Source organism: Boleophthalmus pectinirostris, unplaced genomic scaffold (genome assembly GCF_026225935.1).
Source record: "Boleophthalmus pectinirostris isolate CB_2022bp ecotype Guang Dong unplaced genomic scaffold, ASM2622593v1 HiC_scaffold_3, whole genome shotgun sequence".
NCBI lineage: Eukaryota > Metazoa > Chordata > Actinopteri > Gobiiformes > Gobiidae > Boleophthalmus > Boleophthalmus pectinirostris.
The window spans coordinates 29,085,458-29,106,048 of record NW_026571299.1 but is presented as its reverse complement, the minus strand read 5'-3'; the positions used below and the strand labels follow the sequence as shown (position 1 = coordinate 29,106,048).

Sequence of the window (20,591 nt, the reverse complement as noted above, 5' to 3'; positions counted from 1 at the left end):
CACTCACGCTCACACCACTTTCATACTAGGCAATGTGGGTGAAGTGTCTTGCCTAAGGACACAATGACAGTTTTTTGCCACTGGCACCCCACTGTGAAACATGTGAGAATCAAAACAAAACTCCAGGTATGTTTGTGATGAGGAAACAACATTATAACATGAGAAAACAGTGTAATATGGGATCTTTAAACTCAATACAAATATATATAATAGGACCTAATGATGGTTTGGAATTCTGATTAGCATGTCATGACTCAAATGTTTGAATTGTTGTCCGTGCAGTAGTGAACCATTATTATTTAAAATCTAACTTGACATGTTTCCTTTTATCTGGTGGTTTTATTAGACAATAAATTGAAAATATAGATGACAAAGAATAATACTGAAATTAATTTATGCCACTGACCCAAAAACCTTACTGCAGCATTATCCCCAAAAAACTATTCTAAATATACAAGTTACATAACACAAAACACAAACTACAATAGCAAAAGGCAGAATTAATCACTTTAGCAGTTTGTTTGTGTCTACATTGAGCCACTGAAGTGATTTATCCAACCCTCCACAGCTCAAATTTAACTGAAGTGCAGAAAAATACCAATAAGTTCCTCGCTGGTGCAAAAAAAAATGTATACAGGTGAATAGATTTTTTAATTTTTTTGCATGCTTCTATATGTTGAGAACTCCTGACAGAAAATGTGTTCTGGTCAGCCTGTAAGAGCTCTCTCTCTCTAAGCTTTTTCTCAAGTGAGATGCTGCTTCCTTGCTTCTTACTGACTGACCAGCTGAATGGTTTCTCCCCTGTGTGTCCTTATATGTTTTTTGAGATGGCCCGCTTGGACAAATGTTTTCTTACAGACTGAACAGCTGAATGGTTTCTCCCCTGTGTGCGTCCTCATATGTATTTCAAGAGTAGATTTCTGAGCAAACATTTTCTGACAGACTGAACAGCTGAATGGTTTCTCTCCTGTGTGTGTCCTCATATGTTTTTTCAGAGTAGAACCATCAGTAAACATTTTCTTACAGATTGAACAGCTGAATGGTTTCTCCCCTGTGTGTGTCCTCATATGTGATTTGAGAGTAGAACTATCAGCAAACCCCTTCTCACAGATTGAACAGCTGAATGGTTTCTCCCCTGTGTGTGTCCTCATATGTGTTTTCAGAGTAGAACATTCAGCAAACACTTTCTTACAGACTGAACAGCTGAATGGTTTCTCCCCTGTGTGTGTCCTTATATGTGTTTTTAGAGTAGAACTCTCAGCAAACACCTTCTTACAGACTGAACAGCTGTATGGTTTCTCCCCTGTATGTGTCCTCATATGTATTTTGAGACTACCTCTTCCTGCAAACACCCTCTTACACACTGAACAACTGAATGGTTTCTCCCCTGTGTGAGTCCTCATATGTGATTTGAGACTACCTCTTTCAGCAAACACCTTCTTACAGACTGAACAGCTGAATGGTTTCTCCCCTGTGTGTGTCCTCATGTGTATTTTGAGATAACTATCAGCAAACATTTTTTTACAGACTGCACAGCTGAATTGTGTGTGTGTCCTCATATGTGATTTGAGATTATAACTATTAGCAAATGCTTTCTTACAGACTGAACAGCTGAATGGCTTATCTCTTGTGTGTGTCTTCAAATGTATTTTAAGATTATAATTATCAACAAACACTTTATTACAGACTGAACAGCTGAATGGTGACTCCCCTGTGTGTGTCCACATATGTTTTTTGAGTTGACCCTTTCGAGCAAATGTTTTCTTACAAACTGAACAGCTAAATGGTTTCTCCCCTGTGTGTGTCCTCTTATGCGCTATGAGATTAGAACTAGCGGCAAACACTTTCTTACAGACTGAACAGCTGAATGGTTTCTCCCCTGTGTGTGTCCTCACATGTGTTTTGAGATGAGCTCTTTCAGCAAACACTTTGCTACAGACTGAACAGTTGAATGGTTTCTCCCCTGTGTGTCTCTTCATATGTGTACTGAGAGTAAATCTTTCAGCAAACACTTTCTTACATACTGAACAGCTGAATGGTTTCTCCCCTGTGTGTCTCTTCATATGTTTTTTTAGAGTAGAACTACAAGCAAACACCTTCTTACAAACTGAACAGCTGTATGGTTTCTCCCCTGTGTGTGTCCTCATGTGTTTTTTGAGAATAGAACTACTAGCAAATACTTTCTTACAGACTGAGCAGCTGAATGGTTCCTGTCCTGTGTGAACTCTCCTGTGTATTTGTAGTTTATATTTAGATGCAAATCTCTCTTTACAAACAGAGCACTTGTGTTTCCTGCTCTCAGCTCCTTCTCCAGTTCCTGACACGTCTCCACTGTTCACCGTGGCTCTGGTCTCTGGTGCACACTTGTATTTAGGGGACATATGTGAGTTTTGTGCAGTGGTGCTTCTGGCTCTGATCTGAACTTGGTTGTGGTGGTCTCCATTAGCCCCTACATCCATGAGTGCAGGTGAACAGCTGAGTGGAGCTCTCCATTCTTCATCACTGTCAGTGTCAGAAGAGTGCTCTGTGTCTCCCTCAGTCTCTGAATGGATGTGTGTCTCTGCTCTGATGTCCTCTCCCAGTGTGTCCTCTGTGTGGACATGTGTCTCTGCTTTGATGTCCTCTCCCAGTATGTCCTCTCTGTGGACGTGTGTCTCTGCCTTGATGTCCTCTCCCAGGGTGTCCTCTCTCTGCTCAGTTTGTCTTTTCGGTGAGAACTCTTCTGTCTTGATGCTCACAGCACTAAACTCTGGGACAGACCTGAAAAATATTAGATACATTTGTATATTTCAAACACAATCTGAATATTTGTAATAGAAATTAATAAGAATGAATGAATAGCAAAATAAAGAATTGCAGTTTAAAAGTGAATGAGACTCACACTTGCAGCTGATCTTCCTCCTGTTTGATGTTGTGTTCTTCTTTAATGTTGTGTTCTTCTTTTATGTTGTGTTCTTCTTTAATGTTGTGTTCTTCTTTAATGTGTGGAGTCAGATCAAGGCTCAGAGAGGGGAGATGGACAGCTGCAGGAGACGAGAGAATACACACTTACACATAAATGTGCAGTCTTGTGGCATGAACACTCTGTTCATTCACCATCCTACAGACAGACACTACAGACAAGTTCACAATGTTGGAAGTAACTGAATACATGTACCTGAAAATACATATTCAGAATACTAATTTTGAGAAATTGTATTCTGGTTGTTGTTTTTAATTTGATGGTATTTAGAATAGAATTACTTGCTAGTGCTTGCAGGTCTTACAGGTGTGTGTGTGTTTTTCCTCGTCTCTAACTGTACATAAATTAATGCATAAAAACAGTGCAACAAAAAAAATATATTATGTCATGTTTTTACACTATAAGTATTCAGAATACAGTACTCTGATTGGACCATGTATAAGAATACATCACAAAATATTTGCGTGACCAGCCAGTCCATTCTAGAGGTTTATGTTGGACAGGAGATATAGGTGAAAATGGGTTGCTCATCAAAAACATGCATTTAGGGACCAATTTCGAGCCGGAAAAATTGACCTTAATGTAGTGCAATTTTGAAAATCTCTAAAATTTCACTAAATATGAGGCTGTTGCTGCTAGAAAACGTGCATTAAAAGAAAAAAGTTTTATTTTCTCCTGTGTGACCTTTCCTGAAAATCCATGGGAGAAATCAACATAGGAAAAACTTTTTTGTTTAAAATGACATCATACCAAAAAAAAAAAAAAAAAAAAAAAGCAACACACTGAATCTTCCCACTGATTGTTATGGGTGAGCCAGTCACAAGGAGCTAGATAGATAATACGTGATTGATCTCCAAAGGGAAATGCAGGTATTGAGCGCCATTATCTCAAGGACAACTTTAAGAAAAACAGTACAGCATAATATGGGGAGAGGAAGAGGAGGCAAAAAAAAAGAAGCAAACCCCCCAACAGTACTCCTATGTGAAGCACTGTGTGGGACCAGGACAAAAACAAAACACCTCCGCAAAATAAGCACATGATCAAACACAATACAACAGAAAGGGGAGGGAGGTGGAGTTACAGGCAATACAAAAACACAAGACAAGAGCAAGGGCGTGGGATACAGGGTGGGCCTGGAGGCTCACTCCACCTGGCTCCAGTCCTAGCTGCCATGGAGACGGCCTTGATCAGGTCCCAGTCAGAGTCAACATCAGCAGGTGTCAGTTCACGTTGGGGGAAAAGAATGTGAGAGGATCTCCCTGCTGTAATCTCCAGGGGAGTTGATTCCAGCCGACCTTGGCGGAGACCGAGCTGGCTGAGGGAGGCCAATAGATAAGATTGGGGTTGTTTGAGTTTGGGGTGAGTAGCAGAATTTCAATTTCCACAGCTACTCTCATTTTGTCCATATTGGTCTCAAGGTCTTTCTGTATACTGCACTTCCGGTTTCTCCAAAAAGGTATCCATACTGTGGTTTAGAGTTAAACAGTTTCTGTTTGTTAGCTGGATCTATTGAACTGCACTAAGTGGGGACTATGACTGAGTCATATTAGCAGAATCATTCAGAAGCAGCTTGCATGAGCTGTGAAACATTTTCAATCCAAAAAACTATTGGTAGTTTTCAGATTCTAGAATGTGATGCTGTCATACAAGAGACAGATTTCCTTATTGATTACATTGTACTTTGCCATGAAATATCCAAAATGTAAACTCACAAATCGGGTAGATTCAATTAGTGACTAAACCCTAGAACTCATTGTATTACAATATAATTCTGCATTTTAATAATATAATATAATCTTCATTTTAGCTGTCCCGGATCTGTATTTATTAATTAATATTGTCCTATAGAGTCCTGTGCTGGCATGGTGCATGTGAATGAGGAGTGTGCACGTGAGAGGAGGAGAGGAGTGGGATCCACAATACTTACCGTCTCTGACGGGCACGACTCTCGACTCCAAGATCAGCTGGAGCCTCTGGTTCTCGTGTCTGCAGCGGTGCAGCTCCTCTTCATAGTCCGCTGTCGTGCTCTCCTCTGCAGCCGCACTCAGCCGCTCCACCACAGAAACTCTCAACATTTGCCCGTTTAACATCTCCAGTTGTTTTAGCCAGTGCACCACAGCTCTGCTCTACCCATACACTGTGTATATGAATAATAACAAGATCGCCGAGTTCAAAATAGGAAGTTCGCATGCGGGCACTTCCGGTGTTCTGTCTTATGGCCCTGTGCATGGAAACAAGCAAGTAGATCTACCAGGCCAAGTTACAGGTCAGATTTGTGGAGGCAATCCTCTCTCAGTCAGAATACATGTTTTTCAATGTATTTTTGTGCAATAAAAATGCACAACTAAATAAATGCAACTAAATAAATACAATAACGAATTAAATACAATAAATGCAACACCCAAGTAGACAGGAACGAAACCGATCCTGCACCCATATACCGTATATGACCATATAACTGCACCAGACAAGCTATATAGTTCAGCTTTAATGCCTTGTGCACGCTAAAAAACAACAACAACAACAACAACAAAACAAAAAACTGCATAGTAACAATTAATGTACAGTTTTTGTTTGAAAACTTTGTGTTTGTTGAAGTCTGCATTATGTACTCAATTTAACGCTTGAGTGCGATTGTACTTTCTTGCAACACATGTACAGATGTTTTTTTCAAATTTACTTCCTTTCTGAATGTAATCGTTAACTGGTGGCGCCCTCTAGTGGATGTATTCTGTAATTACAGTGTATATAATAACGAGGGTATCACAGTAGAACAGGCTACATTGCGCCTTTGTAAGTAGATAACAGTTTAACATTAATAATCATACCTTGGACAGCTCTTCAGTTTGTGGTTTAATTTTGAGTCCACTTTATCCACTTTTTGGGCTTTATATAATTTCTTGTTTAGACCGGGAATAGTCCTGTTGTAGACCTGGTTTAGATCTGGTGGTACTTAGAAAGCAATATCTTTTTTTTTTTTTTTTTGGTAGTACGTAGTGGAAAAGTTCGAGACTCTGATCCAGTACATGTCAGAACTACTATAATATAAATATAAACATAAACTGCCATTGTTTGAAAACTACAGTACTAAAGGTGCATTGTGTAACTTTTCTGGTGGTGAGTCCATCAAATGCTTTTCTCTGTGGAGATGTTAACGCTTCGTCTAGAATGTTTCACAGTATGGTATTAAACCTTTCTATCTTCATGGAGACCAAATCAGACCAAGTTACAGGTTAGATCTGTGGAAATGCAACCCCGCTCACAGTCAGAATGTTTTTTAGGTATTTTTGAGCAATAAAGCCTGTATTTGAACAAATGTAAGGTAGAGCTGTTAAATGTCATACGTTAGAACTTTCCAGACAGAGCAATAACATCTCCATAGGAACAAGCGATGGAAAAAAGTGAAAAAGTTACATAGTGCAGCTTTAATGCATGTTCAAGTTATCATTGTAGGATCAAAATCTGTATCAAGTATCAGAGTCAAACTAGACGAGGTAAAAACAAGTCAATAAAGACCATTTTTCTTAAACAAAATGTTTTATTGAGAATGTTCTGAAATGCATTTTACATATTCAAAAAGACTTTTATTTTACATTTAAGACAAAGGTATTATGTATGGCCTATGTACAGAAGTTACCTGAATGTCACCAAAGCAAAGCAATGAGAAAGAAATGATATGTGAATAATATAATACTGTTTGTGTTTAGAACAGCCATTTCAAACCTTAAAAACTGCTGAATTGGAGGACTACTTTTCAATAAATCGGGCCTATAATCATTTCCTCAAGACCCTATTTTATACGAACAGGGTAATAAAAATGCATTTATTATGTTTTTTGATTTGCATTTCAAAGTTTGATCTAAAAACAAACAAACAAAGCTTCACATGGTCTGTTTTTCATGGCATAAAGATGGGCACAGCATCTGTATCAAGTCTCAAAACAACTTTTAATACAGAAACATATTTTTAAACAATTTTCCAAAAAAGAAAACTGAAATATTTTTGAAAGTTTTTGTGCAACCCCAAAAGGTCCACAAAAGTCCACGTATAATTCCCACAACCTGAAAATATTTACTTTGAGCAAATTCCAGTCCAGGTGTTGACAAAAGTGGAAAAATAATCCTATAGGACGTGGGTTGTGGTAGAAGTTGTGAATTAGAAAAACAGCGCCGACATGGTTCCCATTTCGCTCTGCTCTTTGACAAAGATCTCAAAGTACTGGTAAATGATGGTTACAGCCAGGAGGATACCAGTCCCTGATCCGATAGCACCCAGGAAGTCAGCCATGACAGAAAGACCTCCAATACACAGGCCTCCAAACGCAGCAGCAGTGGGGATGTACCTGTGGAGAGAAAGAAACAGGAGTTATTAATAGACCTGTAGCATATCATAACATGACTGTAATGTCATGATTCAGTATTCAAGCCATAATAAATATATTTTATTTATGTGTCATATGCAAATGCTATAAATCTGTGACCGTGTGTTAGCTGCAGCAGTGAGGAATTTGGGCAGAACAGAACTTTTTTCTCATATTACACAATATCTTTGTAAAGCTCATCTGAAAGTCATGTTATGCAAATGCATTTTTAGAATTTTATATTCATTGAAATTTTCTGGGTTGGAATAAATGAAAGTGTGATCTTCCTTTAAAATTTATTTATTTTATTGGCTGGCTACTAGACTCAAAGTGAAAGTGTATTATTCAAGCCTTTAATTTTGGCATTTCCTAAAGAGTTTTATGACATCAGTACATAGACCTACATAAGTATTGTAAACAAGGTATCGTGCACTGAAAATAGAATGAAACAGTATATACACATTTCCCTTTAAATAGAATTGTGTACATTATTTGGTGACAAACTCACCTGTTGAGCTCATGGACCATGGAGGTTTCTCTGTGGCCTCTCATCACCATCTGCTGCTCCTTCAGCTGCTTGGCCACCTGAAAAATATTAATTAAAATAATTAAATATTACCTACAAAATAAAATTCTAAATGTCTAGTTTAGATTCCTAAGTCCTTACATCTTTGGCGGAGGAACCAGAGACTTCGATCCATGTTTTGGAGAAGAAGGCACAGGAGCCAAGCATGAAGACGATGTAGATCACAGCGTGGACCGGATCCTCCAAAACTGACCCAAAGGACTCAGGAGGAGAGAGGTAGTAACAGAGACCTCCCACAGGATAGGCCCGGGCTGGACCTCCAGAGGTAGCATCCTACAGGAAGACAGGCAATAGTTAAAAATAATGATATAAATGTGTTTTTAGAAGAAGTACATATGATTGCATAATCTGTACTCTGGCAGAAACATTTATTTAATCGGGAAAAGTCTGTACAAAGTCCCATTTATAATTGTTTATGGATTGCATTGCATTAAATGGAAATGACATGAGCGATAAGTAGTGCTCAAATGTATGTACCAACAAAGCTACTGCTGCCCTTTTGATTCCACTCAAGTAACTAACTGGTGAGGGCTTTCCCCTCCACAACTGAAGCCTTTACTCCCCAGGGTTGGACCACTTCTACAAAATAAACTAATTCAAATGCCTGCCTGAGGTTATTCTTGTTTCTTTCTTAATATATGATTGTTTCTTTGGATATCTCTGGATATAAGGCAAACAAAAGGAAAAATCTGTTAAAGATGTGAGCCTACAGAATGCAAAAAATATGCATTTTTACTTGATTTTAAATGTGGAAAAAAAGTCCTTATATAAATCCACGAAGCAGCCCTACCACTTGAATAGCGAGGTGTGTGTAATATGATGTATGTTATTTATGCATATTCAATAAAAGTGCAGATAAAAACCCATCGTCTGATACTCACAGACCAGGTGCCGAGCAGGTTGACCAAGAAGTTCCCGCTGAACCTTGTGGAGAGCATTTGGGAGATGACGTAGAGGTTGGAGACGAGGGCGGACTGCAGGATGATGGGGATGTTGGAGGTGTAGAAGAGTTTGATGGGATAAGTGTTGTACTGTCCTCTGTAACGCGCAGACTTAATGGGCAGGTCCACTCTGAAGCCCTGAGAAGAGAGAGAAACACAACAGATAAGGGCTGGGAACGATTTGGGGAAAAGTATCAAATTCCAATTTTTCTGACAACCATCACAATTAGATTTGATTTATGTCTTAAAAATAGGATTCTGTTCAAAGTTCACATTTGAAAACACACCCAGGAGAATTGAGACTTGAAATAGGCCTATGAAATGAAAAACTAAAAACAACAATCAAATTTCAGAAGATATTTGTACAGATCCAAACTACAGAGTTAGCAGTGTTTATGCAGAATGTTTTGTTATTTGTGAAGGAAATTATGCTACTTTTAAAACTGTAGTTGATTGCGACCATTCAGATTGCTATTACGATTAACGATTCTTGTAGCTATACATCAGAATTAATAATGGTATTGCACAACTAAATGTGAGTCACAATTAGGCGTGTATATTTTGTTGACACCCATGTAACTGGTTCTCAAATGTATGATCAATCATAATAGAGAGGAATGTATCTTTAACCTGACTCCCCTTTAGTTATGCTACTTTAAATATTAGATCTAGTCAGAATATGGAAATGCATCACCTTGTTTCCTCTATAATTATTTTGATTAAATGTTTAATTTGTTATGTGCTGTTTGATCTTCTCTCAGGGTATTTCTTTATTGTTGCTATTGGATGATGCTGGTACAAAACATTCTAGAGTATTTTTTTTTTTTATAAGAACATTTGATCATATAGAGACGTTTATGTTGAATGAGACATACAACTTAGATTGGTAACAATAAAGAACCTTCTTTTTCCTCAAATATCGCATATGAAAACTGGTGGGCAATACAGTGAATACTTCAAACGTGTCATGAAAGCTTTACTCAAGCTGTTGTTAGGTTTATAAAATGGTAGAGCTAGTTTAAACGTGCTGTAAAAAGCACTACTTCTTCTGGGGGTTTTTTTGGCCAATTTACGAGGGAGCCTGAGGGCCAAGAAAAAATGGTGAGAGACAAACATTGGGTCCTCGGGGCATAGTTGAACATGTCCGGTTTAAAGTAATATTTATAACACAATGAATTCCAGGCACTCCAAAAAAGTAGAAAAAGTAAAAAAAAATTTGAAAAGTAAAAAAATCGCACGAGGAAAACTGTGGTTAAAAGGCCTTTATTTGAATGGCCAAAGCCAACATGTTTCCACCTTAAATGGTCTTCATCAGAGCTTAATGAAGACCAGTTAAGGTCGAAACATGTTGGCTTTGGCCATTCAAATAAAGGCCTTTTAACCACATTTTTCCTTGTGATCTTTAACTTTTTCTACTTTTTTGGAGTGCCTGGAATCTGTTGTGTTTTAGTTTTGAGCCTTTTTTCTAAGAGCACCCTCTACCTGCTCCTACTGATTGGAACACCTGCAGCAAACAGCCACATTTTTGTTCTTTCTAATATTTATTTATGTTGTAGCCTATTCACAATACATAATACAGTGTTTCCTATAAATGCCTAGATTTAATCCTTATGCTTCCCTTTTGCCCAGTATAGTTACTTTTACATGTTTAAGATAAGACAATGGGCAAAAAAGTATTTGGTTTTGCCAGTGTATTAGTCCAGGTTGTTTTAAACTAAGAGAGGGTATTTAAGTTAGACTGTGAGGGTCGGCTGTAGTGTTTCCCATAGAGGAAGCAAAGTATTTAAGAGTTACTGACCTGGAAGTATATGACGACGGCGAACACAAAGATGGTAGCGATGAGGTTCATGAGGTTGGGTAGGTTTTGTCTGTAGAAGGCTTCTCTCAGAGCACGCACTTTGTCTGTGCGAGTGGCCAGCAGGTGGAACAGTGCGATGATGGCTCCCTCAAACTCAGTGCCTACAAACACAATAAAACATGTTTTAGGTTTAGATGAATGATACTCTAAGCTTCACATGCATAAATGGGTACAAATAAATGAGTACAGATGATGAGGAGACAGAAGTGGGTATTAAGCAAAGGAGAATGTAGAGCCATGTATTATAATTAGGGCTGAATGATTTGGAAAAAATATCTAATTGCAGTTTTTCTTAAAAGCATTGCTATTGTGATTAGATTTACAGTTTATAAAGTTTAAACTTTAATCATGTCCAGGAGCATTGCCAAAAATACTGAAATATGAACTGACAAACTAATACTATAATCAAATACAATTCAGAACATGTTTGTACAAATCTAAACAACAGGGTTAGGGGTTATTTATGCGAAATAACACAGGATATTTTGTTTTGTGGAGGAAATTATGGTACTTATGGTAAAATTGCAGCCTTTGGGATTTGATAATTATGTGGTGGGGTAAAAGTACATGAGTGGGACTCGGAATGTGATTCAATGGCATATTGTTGAATATTTCAGGTAAAGCTAGCATCTCCATGGAGACAAGCAGGTGGCATACCCTCACAAGAAATGTTATGAAATACATATTTAATACTGATACTCAAAACAGTATTATTAGTATTAGTACTCATAGATATTGAACTTAATACTGAATCAGTCACTTTGGAAGTATATGAAGTTGTATGTGATTACCTCGGCCGGTGTTGACGGTGGTGGGGCTGAAGGCCTTCCACACAATAGTTTCACAGATGTTTGTGGCAATGAAGAGAGAGATTCCTGAACCCAGTCCGTATCCTTTCTGCAGCAGCTCGTCCAACAGCAAAACGATAAGACCGGCTACGAACAGCTGAGGAGAGGAAATGGACCACTTAATGTGGACTGAAGACTTTGAACCAATGTGCAAGAATATTACAAGTTTCAGTATTTAACACAATACAAGTAAGCAGAGCATTCTTTGTACCACTACTTTTTTCTTTTACGGTACTTGATGAATGATGATGAGAGAGATGTTCCACAATACGGCATTAAACATATCGTTCTTGTGTGTATTCAATGTCATGTATATACAGTTTGAAACACCTTGGAAAAATTTGAGATAGTTTAATGCCATATTGTACATCTCCATGGAAACAAACAAGTGACGGATCCTGCACCAGAAAATGTATATATTGCACTTAAATCGAGATTACAAATAAACTTAAAATAGATAGTAACAGTATAATACAGAACTTAACATTTAAAGAGAGGACATCTATAGGTAGTTAAAGTATTTTAATATAGTTTAGTATGTTAAGGAAATATAGGTTAAATAATTAATACAAGATAATTTAGAAAATCTCAAAAAGTAGCTGACGTCAAAATGGGAATGAATAGATGTTGTGTTTGTTTACACGTGATAATGTAAGCGGATTGTTGGCTTTGCTTTGTATACCAGCTCCCTGTTCTCACCTGGATGATGATGAGCAGACAGACCCCAGCCCCCATCTCAGAGGGGTCTCCGTACATCCCAGTCATCACATACACGATGGCCTGACCGATGGTGATGATCATCCCAAACACTAAAAGATAGTAAAATATAACTATTGGTGGTTTTCTTAAAGAAACTGGCACTTGATCATTTCTATTAGTGACTGCACTGCACTGATCTGGATTTTGACATCTATTGTGATAAGATACTTTTCCTTCTTTAAAATCATTGTTTGCATAACTTATTACTAACAGCTAAACTAACAAAGGGAATATCCAAATAATGCCACTGTTTTTTGTTGAAACTGTAATTCAAAGTGCAATGTCTAATTTTAGTCTTGCTTAGATTTCAGTAGTTTTTGAACAAAGTTTGATTATTATAGTAACATTTTAGTTATTAAAATAAATATGCTAGAAGAGATATGTTGATCAGTGTTTAGAAAAGAAAGTAGTGGCATCAATTGAAGTAACACATGTTCACACATGCCTACAAGACCCTGTGGGCATGCTTTTAATGTCTCTGTGAACAAAGTGGCAACTGTTCAGATCTAATAAAATAAAGTGTCAGGCTTTACATTGAGTTAAATTTAACTTACATTTCTGTGCGCCATTGAAAAGTGCCCTGTCTTTTGGTGTGTCTCCAACTTCAATGATTTTAGCTCCAGCGAGTAACTGCATGATAAGACCAGAGGTGACAATAGGAGAGATACCCAGCTCCATAAGAGTACCTGGAAAACACAAAATATTAAATTAGGATATTTTAAAACAATAAACAAAAACTGTACTTGTAATAATGCATCTTTGAATTGAGAATAGTTGATTACTTACCTCTGTTTGAAGCCAGAATTACTCTCATCCAGTAGAAGGGATCTGCAGAGTCTGATGACATAATTCCAAAAAGAGGAATCTAGGAAGGAACCCATTATCAATTAGTCATTTTGTATATCTTATTGTGCCATATAATTACTTTAAAATTCATATATTTATAGGAATACATTTAAGAACTTACCTGGCAACAGACCAGGAAAATGAATAGCGTGATAGCAGTCCATAATACCTTTTCTCTAAATTGGATCTGTTAATGAAGAGAATTATAAGTTGTAGAATGTTTAGAGTGTTTACCCATTAAACGATAACTTGTGTGATAATCAAAAACACAAACCTTTCGTTCTGGTTTCTGGATTTCCGGCAATACTGCACAGAACGGCTTTATCACCTCTAAGAACTTTACTGCAAATACAAAAGCAATATATTAGGAAAATCAGTTCACTTCTTCAATTGTACAGTACGTGGCAGAAACAAGGGGGCGGAGTGAAACTTTGCTCATTTGATTTAGTTGAATACTTTGAATAAACCCAAATTTCAACAGTATTAAACTTAAACCTTTACTAAAGCATCGTGATAAGTAAAATGGTTGGGTTTTCGGTTGATAAAATACGATGAGGGAGCAACAAGGTCAACTTTACGCACGGATCCTTATGCGTCGTCATCACTCCGCTGTCACTACGTTTGAATGGGATGCTAAATGGAAGATGCACTGAACCAAAAATAACCCAAAATATACACGGATACGATACTATACGCTACCTAATAAATTCTTGCATTAAAATATCTTCTCTGGGCATCTATCCAATTAATTAAATACATCGATGTATTTAAAATGAGCTCCAAAGCATGAGGAACGACTGTGTAGCATTGAAGCTAACACGCTACCCAAGTTAGTAACTTGAAGGAAATCTTGCATGAAAAGCCAGTTTTTCAGCCTGTAAGTCACAGTAATGTTTATTAGGTTGTACTTACTACCCATGATGTCCTATGGTCCTCCTATGTCCCTCCGATCGCTGAATAGGGCACCGCTGGAGAGTATTCAGGCTTTTAGTGGGAGAGACGCCGGGGAAAAGAGGAGGAGATAGCGGAGAGACACGTCACCATACGAACAGACGAGGGCGCGTTTAAAGGACCGGCTAAAACCATGAGCTGTACCATGAGCTGTACAAAACCAAACCTCTTATTTGCTACACGTAGAGAGAAGTTTTGTTCCAGTCTATTGGTCAGTTATATTTAGTTTAATATGTGCCAAAACTGCAGTAGCCTATCCAGTTTGAGTTTGTGCGGCATTCACAAAACAGCAGCCTTCGTTAAAAAACAAAAAAACAAAAACGTAACTTTAGCGTAAAATTTTAGCGTTAAGTTAAAATAAATAGGCGTTGGGAAATTATTATAATATATGGTGAAAAGTGAACAAATTTGGGCCCCTAAAAGTGGTCTCCAAAAGGCCAAACAAGATTGTGTCAGTTAGAATGCAGATTGTAATGTATTTTATAATCATTACTGTTCTATAACATCATCTTCATTAATCAGATGACAATTCAATTTTTCCTTCGAAGATACTATAGCTTCTCTCAGGTAAGAGCTGGATGTTAGGGGTCGCCAACGTGTCCATTAGGAGAAAATAGGTTGGGAAGGTATATCTAATTATTTAGGCTACTACGAAAAAACAGGTTATTGTAGTGGAAATATAAAAAACATAAATAATAATAATACACTAATAAGAAGTCATATGTTATGGGACAATACAGAATCATACATTTGAGAAAGTTGCAGTGGGTACTTGCAATCTTCACAGTAAGCAGCATAGGGCAGTAGTGCGCCATGGAGCTGTGCGCGCCGCAGACAGCCAGCGTAGAAGGAGATTATGTCACTCATGGATGTAGCGGTTCCGACTCCTGCTTCTTCAACAAGTATCAAACTTCACAGCTGATACCGGGGTTTTTTTCTCTTTAGGATGACCTTATCTGGACCGCGTTGTTAAACCTAAACGCGTGCATTGTTTATTAAAGGAGTTGAAAACAATATAAACTGAGAAAATGCCGACGATCAGAGAAGAAGGTACCCACGCTGTGCTAACCGGCTAGCCTCACAATCTTGTGTTTTGAATGAAAAAACTACATACATTAACTTGAATGCTGAACTGTATTTATGACCCGCTCTGGCAGTGTAAAAATAGCTTGATTTATTAAATGATTTCAATGTAATTTTGTATAAAAGCATCTATCAAGAGATAAGCTAACAGTGTCTCCCATTAACCTTGAGCAGCTACAGGCTAAATGTCTGATATCTACTCAGTGCTCACGACTATAAAGATGCTAACTTTCATGTCCTTTTAAAACACTGTCCTCCTGCTAAGATGACCATGTCCAAATTTCAAGCGTTATTGACTTTGAGGTCAACGGAGACTAAAACAATAACACATTTTTTGTTGTGCTACAGGAAAAGACACGATCATATTTGTCACCAAAGAAGACCACGAAGCTCCAAGTAATGCTGAACTCGTGGAAGAAGATCCAAATGATCCTTATGAAGAAAGAGGTGAGCTTTTTTTTTTGTACTACTAATGCCTGAGCCTCTTGAACTTTGAACAAAACAACCTATGTTGCCAAAACCAATGTCCACTACTGGATTTTGAGCCTAGAATGAACCAGTGCAAGCTACACTTCCCTGAGTCTGCTAGAGAGTCTGCTAATCTGCACCATTAGCCCTTCTGACCTCCACCAAAACTTACACACATAACACATTCAAGGCAAGGTGGGTGAAGTGTCTTGTCTATGGATACTTCAAACTGAAATTGGCTGAAACTGGGGATATAGTGTGTAATGTGTGTAATGTGTAAATAATGACTAGTGTGTAGCATTTTGGCTATTCAGTAACAATGTTAAATATTTGGGCTTACCTGTACAACCTGTATTTGTTTAAGTTCTGCACTATCCAGCCACAAACTTAGTTTTCTTGATTATTTTAATAGTGAAGTAATGATTGTTGCGACTTTTAGATGTATAACAATGTATAACAAATCTCTCCTCTTTTCTCAGGCCTGATTCTTCCCAGTGGAGAGATCAACTGGAACTGTCCGTGTCTGGGGGGCATGGCCAGTGGTCCATGTGGCACTGAGTTTAAAGAGGCCTTCTCGTGTTTTCACTACAGTAAAGAGGAGGTGAAGGGGTCCGAGTGTCTGGACCAATTTAGAGCCATGCAGGAGTGTATGCAGCGCTACCCGGAGCTTTACCCCCAAGAGGATGAGAAAGAAAAGCAAGAACAAGCAACTGAGAGTGGGACAAACACCACTTCTGAGGGACAAAAGGACAATGATACAACAGAATCTGAAGTTAAGAGCTAACACTGAAGATGACTGGAACAGGGATTATAGTAGAATCATATTTGGATTACAGTAGTATATGAAACTATAAGTGTGACTTGGGCTGCAACAGTTAATCGGAATAATTGTGACTAGATAAACAGTTATATAAAAAGTGTGCAAACTGATCAAAATCTGGACTATACAGACTCTTAAACACATCACAAATACAATGCTAGTATTAAAGGTGAACTGTAACTTTCCTGATGCAGTAGTAATTGTTTACTTAATTAAGTTCACTAATTGGAAAAAATACTTGCTGACTATTTGACTACTAAAATAATTGTTATTTGCAGCCTTAAGTGTGCCTGTCTGTTTGAAGAGTTTGTTATATTGTGAAACTTTGTTATTGTGCTCTTTTGTTAAATGCAGCTCTATGGTCAAACTTTGTTACGTCCCATCTACTTTTACCCCACCCATTTTTCCTATTGGTCAGCCTCAGAGTGACAGGTGGCTTTAACCAATCGCAGTGAATTGTGAATTGCTTAGTTACTCTGAATAGTACATGCCAATATTGTAGCAATGTTATTCTGGTGGCTTCTATGAAACAATATGTGTAAAAATTTTATTTCGCTCATTTGACTCATTCAACAAATTCTAACAGAAATGTTTTAAAAGAAATTGTGTTTAAAAAAAACTAAAAATTCAAATGAATATCCAATCATTTCATTAATTTTGTTACCTTGTTTTGTTCATTATAAGTTGTCTGACTGTTCCAAACCTAGTTCATTTTTGATTCTTATCAAACGAGATTTTTTTCAGTTTTTGATCTAACATATTGGAAGAGTTTGCAAGTTTAAGGACTGAGCATAAACACATTGTACTGTATTCACAACGTCTGTAAAAACTGCATCATTTCTAAACCAGATGTGAAACATTTACTTGAACACAACTGAAGAAACTTATGTGTGAGACTTTTATAATTAAAAGATCTATACCACTATTTTAGGTTTGCCTTGCTTTAACATTATATTTCTGTGCAGTTTATTTTTAAAACTGCATACTAAGGCTGTTTTGTACTTTTTCTGCCCTTAAGAATTACTGTCGCCACTTGATACTGTATGCAAGAGGTCTATTCCATGTTAGATTTTCAACCTCAGAAAATGTTTAATCCCATGGCTTCATTCTGCTTTGTAAAACTGGCCACAGAAAATAATAAAACCAAATAAAAGGAAGAAGTCATATTTGTGTCACTATTACATTTTGTTATTGGAGTGTATGTAACATTTGGTGAGGGAGTCACCACGATGCCACTTGATTGTCAGGTGTTATTGAATTGTCTTGAATATGGCTATAAACATCTATCTATCTTGCATTTATTCAATTACAGTTGTTTTTTTATTGTTAAAAAAGTTCATCCATCCATCTTCTTTCGAAGTCTGAGCAGGGACTTCCAGACTTCCCACACCCCGGCCACTTCCTCCAGAAATGCTGTGGAATATTCCAAGCAAAGTTATAACATCCCCACGGAGACGGATAACGGACTCTTCACTTGAAAAGATACATAGTGCATCTTGTTCTTTTCTCAAATGCTAGAAAAAAAAACATTCAAACCCAATGACTGAATGATAATTAATTACAGTTTTTCTTCTTATGAACAATACGACATTATAAACAACATCGTGCTTGTGTCTATAGGTGAATGTTTGAGTTACATGTCCCAAACTCTAAGAGGCCAGAGATCACTGCCCTCTTCAACCTTCAAACTCACTTCAATCAATAATTACCAAACACTACTTTTGTGAGTCTGTTTTCTGATTGGTGGGCAGTAAAGGGCAAAGACACTGAATTGACCAATCAGATGATGGTAACAAGGATTTAGCTTCTGTCCCTGTGTCACATATTATAGTAAATCTACATTGACCACTTCTTTCTGAACTTTCAGGATTGTGGATTTGAAGATGTCCTCTCTTCGGGAGATTTGCAGTGGTTTGCCCCTGGACCCTTTGCCTCAAAACAGAGGACGAGATCCCAGTATTCCCCACGCACCGGTTCGGACCCCCAACCTGACAGCAGAGGAGGAACGTGTGGGTATTATTTTGGATACTTTAGTACTTTTATGTTAGTTAAGCATATTTTACATAGTATTGTTAGAATAGTGAATAATAGCATCTATCCAATCCAGTAATGTTCACTTTTGGTTGGTGAAGATTTGGTTTAGTTCTGTTCTAGTCCTGGTTTAGTCCTGGCTTAGTCCTGGTTTAGTCCTCTTTTAGCCCTGTTCTGTCCCTGGTTTACTGGTTTAGTCCTGTTATAGTTGTTGCTTTAGTTTTGATTTAGTCCTGGTTTACTCCTCTTACAGTGCTGGTTTAGCCCTGGTCTAGTCCTGGTTTAGTCATGGTTTAGTCTTGGTTTAGTCCTGGTCTAGTCCTGGTTAGTTGTGGTTTAGTCCTGGTTTAATCCTGTATAGTACTGGTTTAGTCCTGGTCTAGTCCCGGCCTGTAGTCATGCTCTAGTCCTGGTTTAGTCCTGGTTTTGTCCCAGTTTTGGTGTAGCCTATGTGCAAGTGTGAATATACTCTTAGTCAAGATTAAACCAATACCAAACGAGAATTACACAAGGAGCAAAGCCAGTACAAGAGAATAGGGCATATTTGGATACAAATGCAAGTGTAATCAGGTCATTGGCATTAAATCCAACTGAACTATGCCAAGAAATGTAGTAAGAGATTAGTACCAAATAGTGCTGTCACAATACCAACATTTCAAACTCAATTTCGATACTAAATTAGACTCAATACTCCCTAATGATTATGCTACCATAATGAATAAAAATTCAGCTAGGAATAGAATTTAATCTTCATATACAAATTAGTAGTACTTCCTTTATCTTAGCATCTTACATTTATAAATCTCCAAATCATACTAAAACTGTTCAGGAAAGCCTAGTTAAGATAATACAGAAGAAAGTACAAGAACGAAATGTACCTACTCAATCAACACAAATCTTATTTACAGTATACTGTAGTTATGAAATCAACCTGTCCAAACACTGTGGGTGGAAACTGTTATTTTTGCTAAAAAACCTTGCACATGACATTTTTTCTTTTTAAAGGTTCATGTTTTCTCCAGATCAAATTATTAAATTCTATTCACTCCTAAAGCTATGATGTCCTTTTAGGACCTAGTTTCTGTTCATATAAAATTGAAGCGTGATTTTCAGACCTGCCCTTTGTTTGATTGCATCACGACTCACTGAGGCACAAATAGATGATTGTCCAAATCCCTGAATGGATTACTCAGGGTCATTATCAAAGGCTGCTAGATACTGACTGACAACTAAAACCAGACATAAAATGTTGTTAGTGTTTTGTAAAATGGGTGGATATTTTGAGTTACTTATGTTATCTATGTAGCTGTAGTATCTTTATAAGAGAACATCTTTGACCTTCAGCTTTGGTATGAGTATAGGATAATATCATGGCGTCAATGTTTTGTTTATACATTAAGATTAGGTGTTAAAATGTGTCATATTAACAGCACAGTGTGAACAAACTATAAATAGTGTTATCTGATTGCTTCTTGTCTTTCTTAAGTTTGGGCCTTATTTCTTTCTTTAGATAATGTTTCTCAGTTGGCTCAGTTTCACAAAAAATTGTAAAACATGAAATAAACTAAAATAAACAACCTATTAAAATTTTAATTAAATAAATTAAAGACTATCCTATTATTTTTTATGTGTAGAATACTTCAGTTTCTGGTGTTGTTTTAATATTTATTATGCCTCAATTTTGCATTAATGTTAACTATGTACTAATTTTAGCATGACTCAGCAAAAAACCCATACACAATATGACTGGACGTAGTGACTTGAATTTAGTATAAAAAAAAACAACAAAATAAATTAAAACAACTGAATTCTGGGACCAGTTCAGTTCCTGTGCTCTAATTAATTTGATTTGTTTTCTCTTCAGTTGGCTCTGAAAAATGCTCTGAGGTACTTCCCCTCTTCCCATCATGCAACACTGGCCCCTGAGTTCGCCCAGGAGCTGAGGGAGTATGGACACATCTACATGTACAGGTTCTGCCCCACTCTGCGCATGAAGTAAGTGAATGCAAAATTATGCACATTTAAATTGTATGTTTATAAATACTTATCTAATACAGTATGAATCACTCAGTACATTT

At 37.3% G+C, this 20,591-nt stretch overlaps 4 protein-coding genes across 4 annotated transcripts in view; 2 read left to right on the top strand and 2 right to left on the bottom strand.

The window, feature by feature from the left end:
• Positions 1 to 635: 635 nt before the first annotated feature.
• Positions 636 to 5,160, bottom strand: LOC110168416 (oocyte zinc finger protein XlCOF6-like). Its single transcript, XM_055160242.1, has 3 exons — positions 4,890 to 5,160; positions 2,882 to 3,023; positions 636 to 2,760 (listed from the first exon to the last, which is right to left on the bottom strand). The coding sequence occupies exons 1-3, from the start codon at positions 5,050 to 5,052 to the stop codon at positions 771 to 773; spliced, it is 2,295 nt and encodes a 764-aa protein (XP_055016217.1). The 5' UTR covers positions 5,053 to 5,160; the 3' UTR covers positions 636 to 770.
• A 1,730-nt stretch (positions 5,161 to 6,890) lies between these two features.
• On the bottom strand, positions 6,891 to 14,227 carry LOC110168378 (protein transport protein Sec61 subunit alpha-like). The gene is made up of 12 exons (XM_020933816.2): positions 14,073 to 14,227; positions 13,435 to 13,502; positions 13,282 to 13,347; positions 13,101 to 13,179; positions 12,869 to 13,000; positions 12,255 to 12,364; positions 11,499 to 11,652; positions 10,648 to 10,808; positions 8,790 to 8,987; positions 7,990 to 8,181; positions 7,831 to 7,907; positions 6,891 to 7,304 (listed from the first exon to the last, which is right to left on the bottom strand). The coding sequence occupies exons 1-12, from the start codon at positions 14,077 to 14,079 to the stop codon at positions 7,118 to 7,120; spliced, it is 1,431 nt and encodes a 476-aa protein (XP_020789475.1). The 5' UTR covers positions 14,080 to 14,227; the 3' UTR covers positions 6,891 to 7,117.
• Positions 14,228 to 14,952: 725 nt separating this feature from the next.
• On the top strand, positions 14,953 to 17,646 carry LOC110168397 (mitochondrial intermembrane space import and assembly protein 40-B-like). Its single transcript, XM_020933836.2, has 3 exons — positions 14,953 to 15,161; positions 15,543 to 15,641; positions 16,142 to 17,646. The coding sequence occupies exons 1-3, from the start codon at positions 15,140 to 15,142 to the stop codon at positions 16,444 to 16,446; spliced, it is 426 nt and encodes a 141-aa protein (XP_020789495.1). The 5' UTR covers positions 14,953 to 15,139; the 3' UTR covers positions 16,447 to 17,646.
• A 718-nt stretch (positions 17,647 to 18,364) lies between these two features.
• LOC129410992 (urocanate hydratase-like) overlaps positions 18,365 to 20,591 on the top strand; it is a 4,768-nt gene continuing 2,541 nt past the window's right edge. The window contains exons 1-2 of the mRNA XM_055160331.1: positions 18,365 to 18,491; positions 20,378 to 20,508. Coding sequence (XP_055016306.1) covers positions 18,366 to 18,491; positions 20,378 to 20,508 — 257 coding nt within the window. The 5' untranslated portion in view covers position 18,365. The remainder of the gene's footprint in view (positions 18,492 to 20,377; positions 20,509 to 20,591) is intronic.

Bases quoted from the DNA above. Each gene is read 5' to 3' on its own strand.
- LOC110168416 (XM_055160242.1), bottom strand. From the start codon at position 5,052: ATGTTAAACGGGCAAATGTTGAGAGTTTCTGTGGTGGAGCGGCTGAGT. The intron at 3,024-4,889 runs GTAAGTATTGTG...CGTCTCCTGCAG, and splicing joins AGTCGTGCCCGTCAGAGACG to CTGTCCATCTCCCCTCTCTG. The intron at 2,761-2,881 runs GTGAGTCTCATT...AATATTTTTCAG, and splicing joins GAGGAAGATCAGCTGCAAGT to GTCTGTCCCAGAGTTTAGTG.
- LOC110168378 (XM_020933816.2), bottom strand. The intron at 13,001-13,100 runs GTAAGTAATCAA...TGTGTTTTCCAG, and splicing joins AATTCTGGCTTCAAACAGAG to GTACTCTTATGGAGCTGGGT. The intron at 11,653-12,254 runs GTGAGAACAGGG...TCCTCTCCTCAG, and splicing joins GTCTGCTCATCATCATCCAG to CTGTTCGTAGCCGGTCTTAT.
- LOC110168397 (XM_020933836.2), top strand. From the start codon at position 15,140: ATGCCGACGATCAGAGAAGAAG. The intron at 15,162-15,542 runs GTACCCACGCTG...GTTGTGCTACAG, and splicing joins GCCGACGATCAGAGAAGAAG to GAAAAGACACGATCATATTT. The intron at 15,642-16,141 runs GTGAGCTTTTTT...CTCTTTTCTCAG, and splicing joins TGATCCTTATGAAGAAAGAG to GCCTGATTCTTCCCAGTGGA.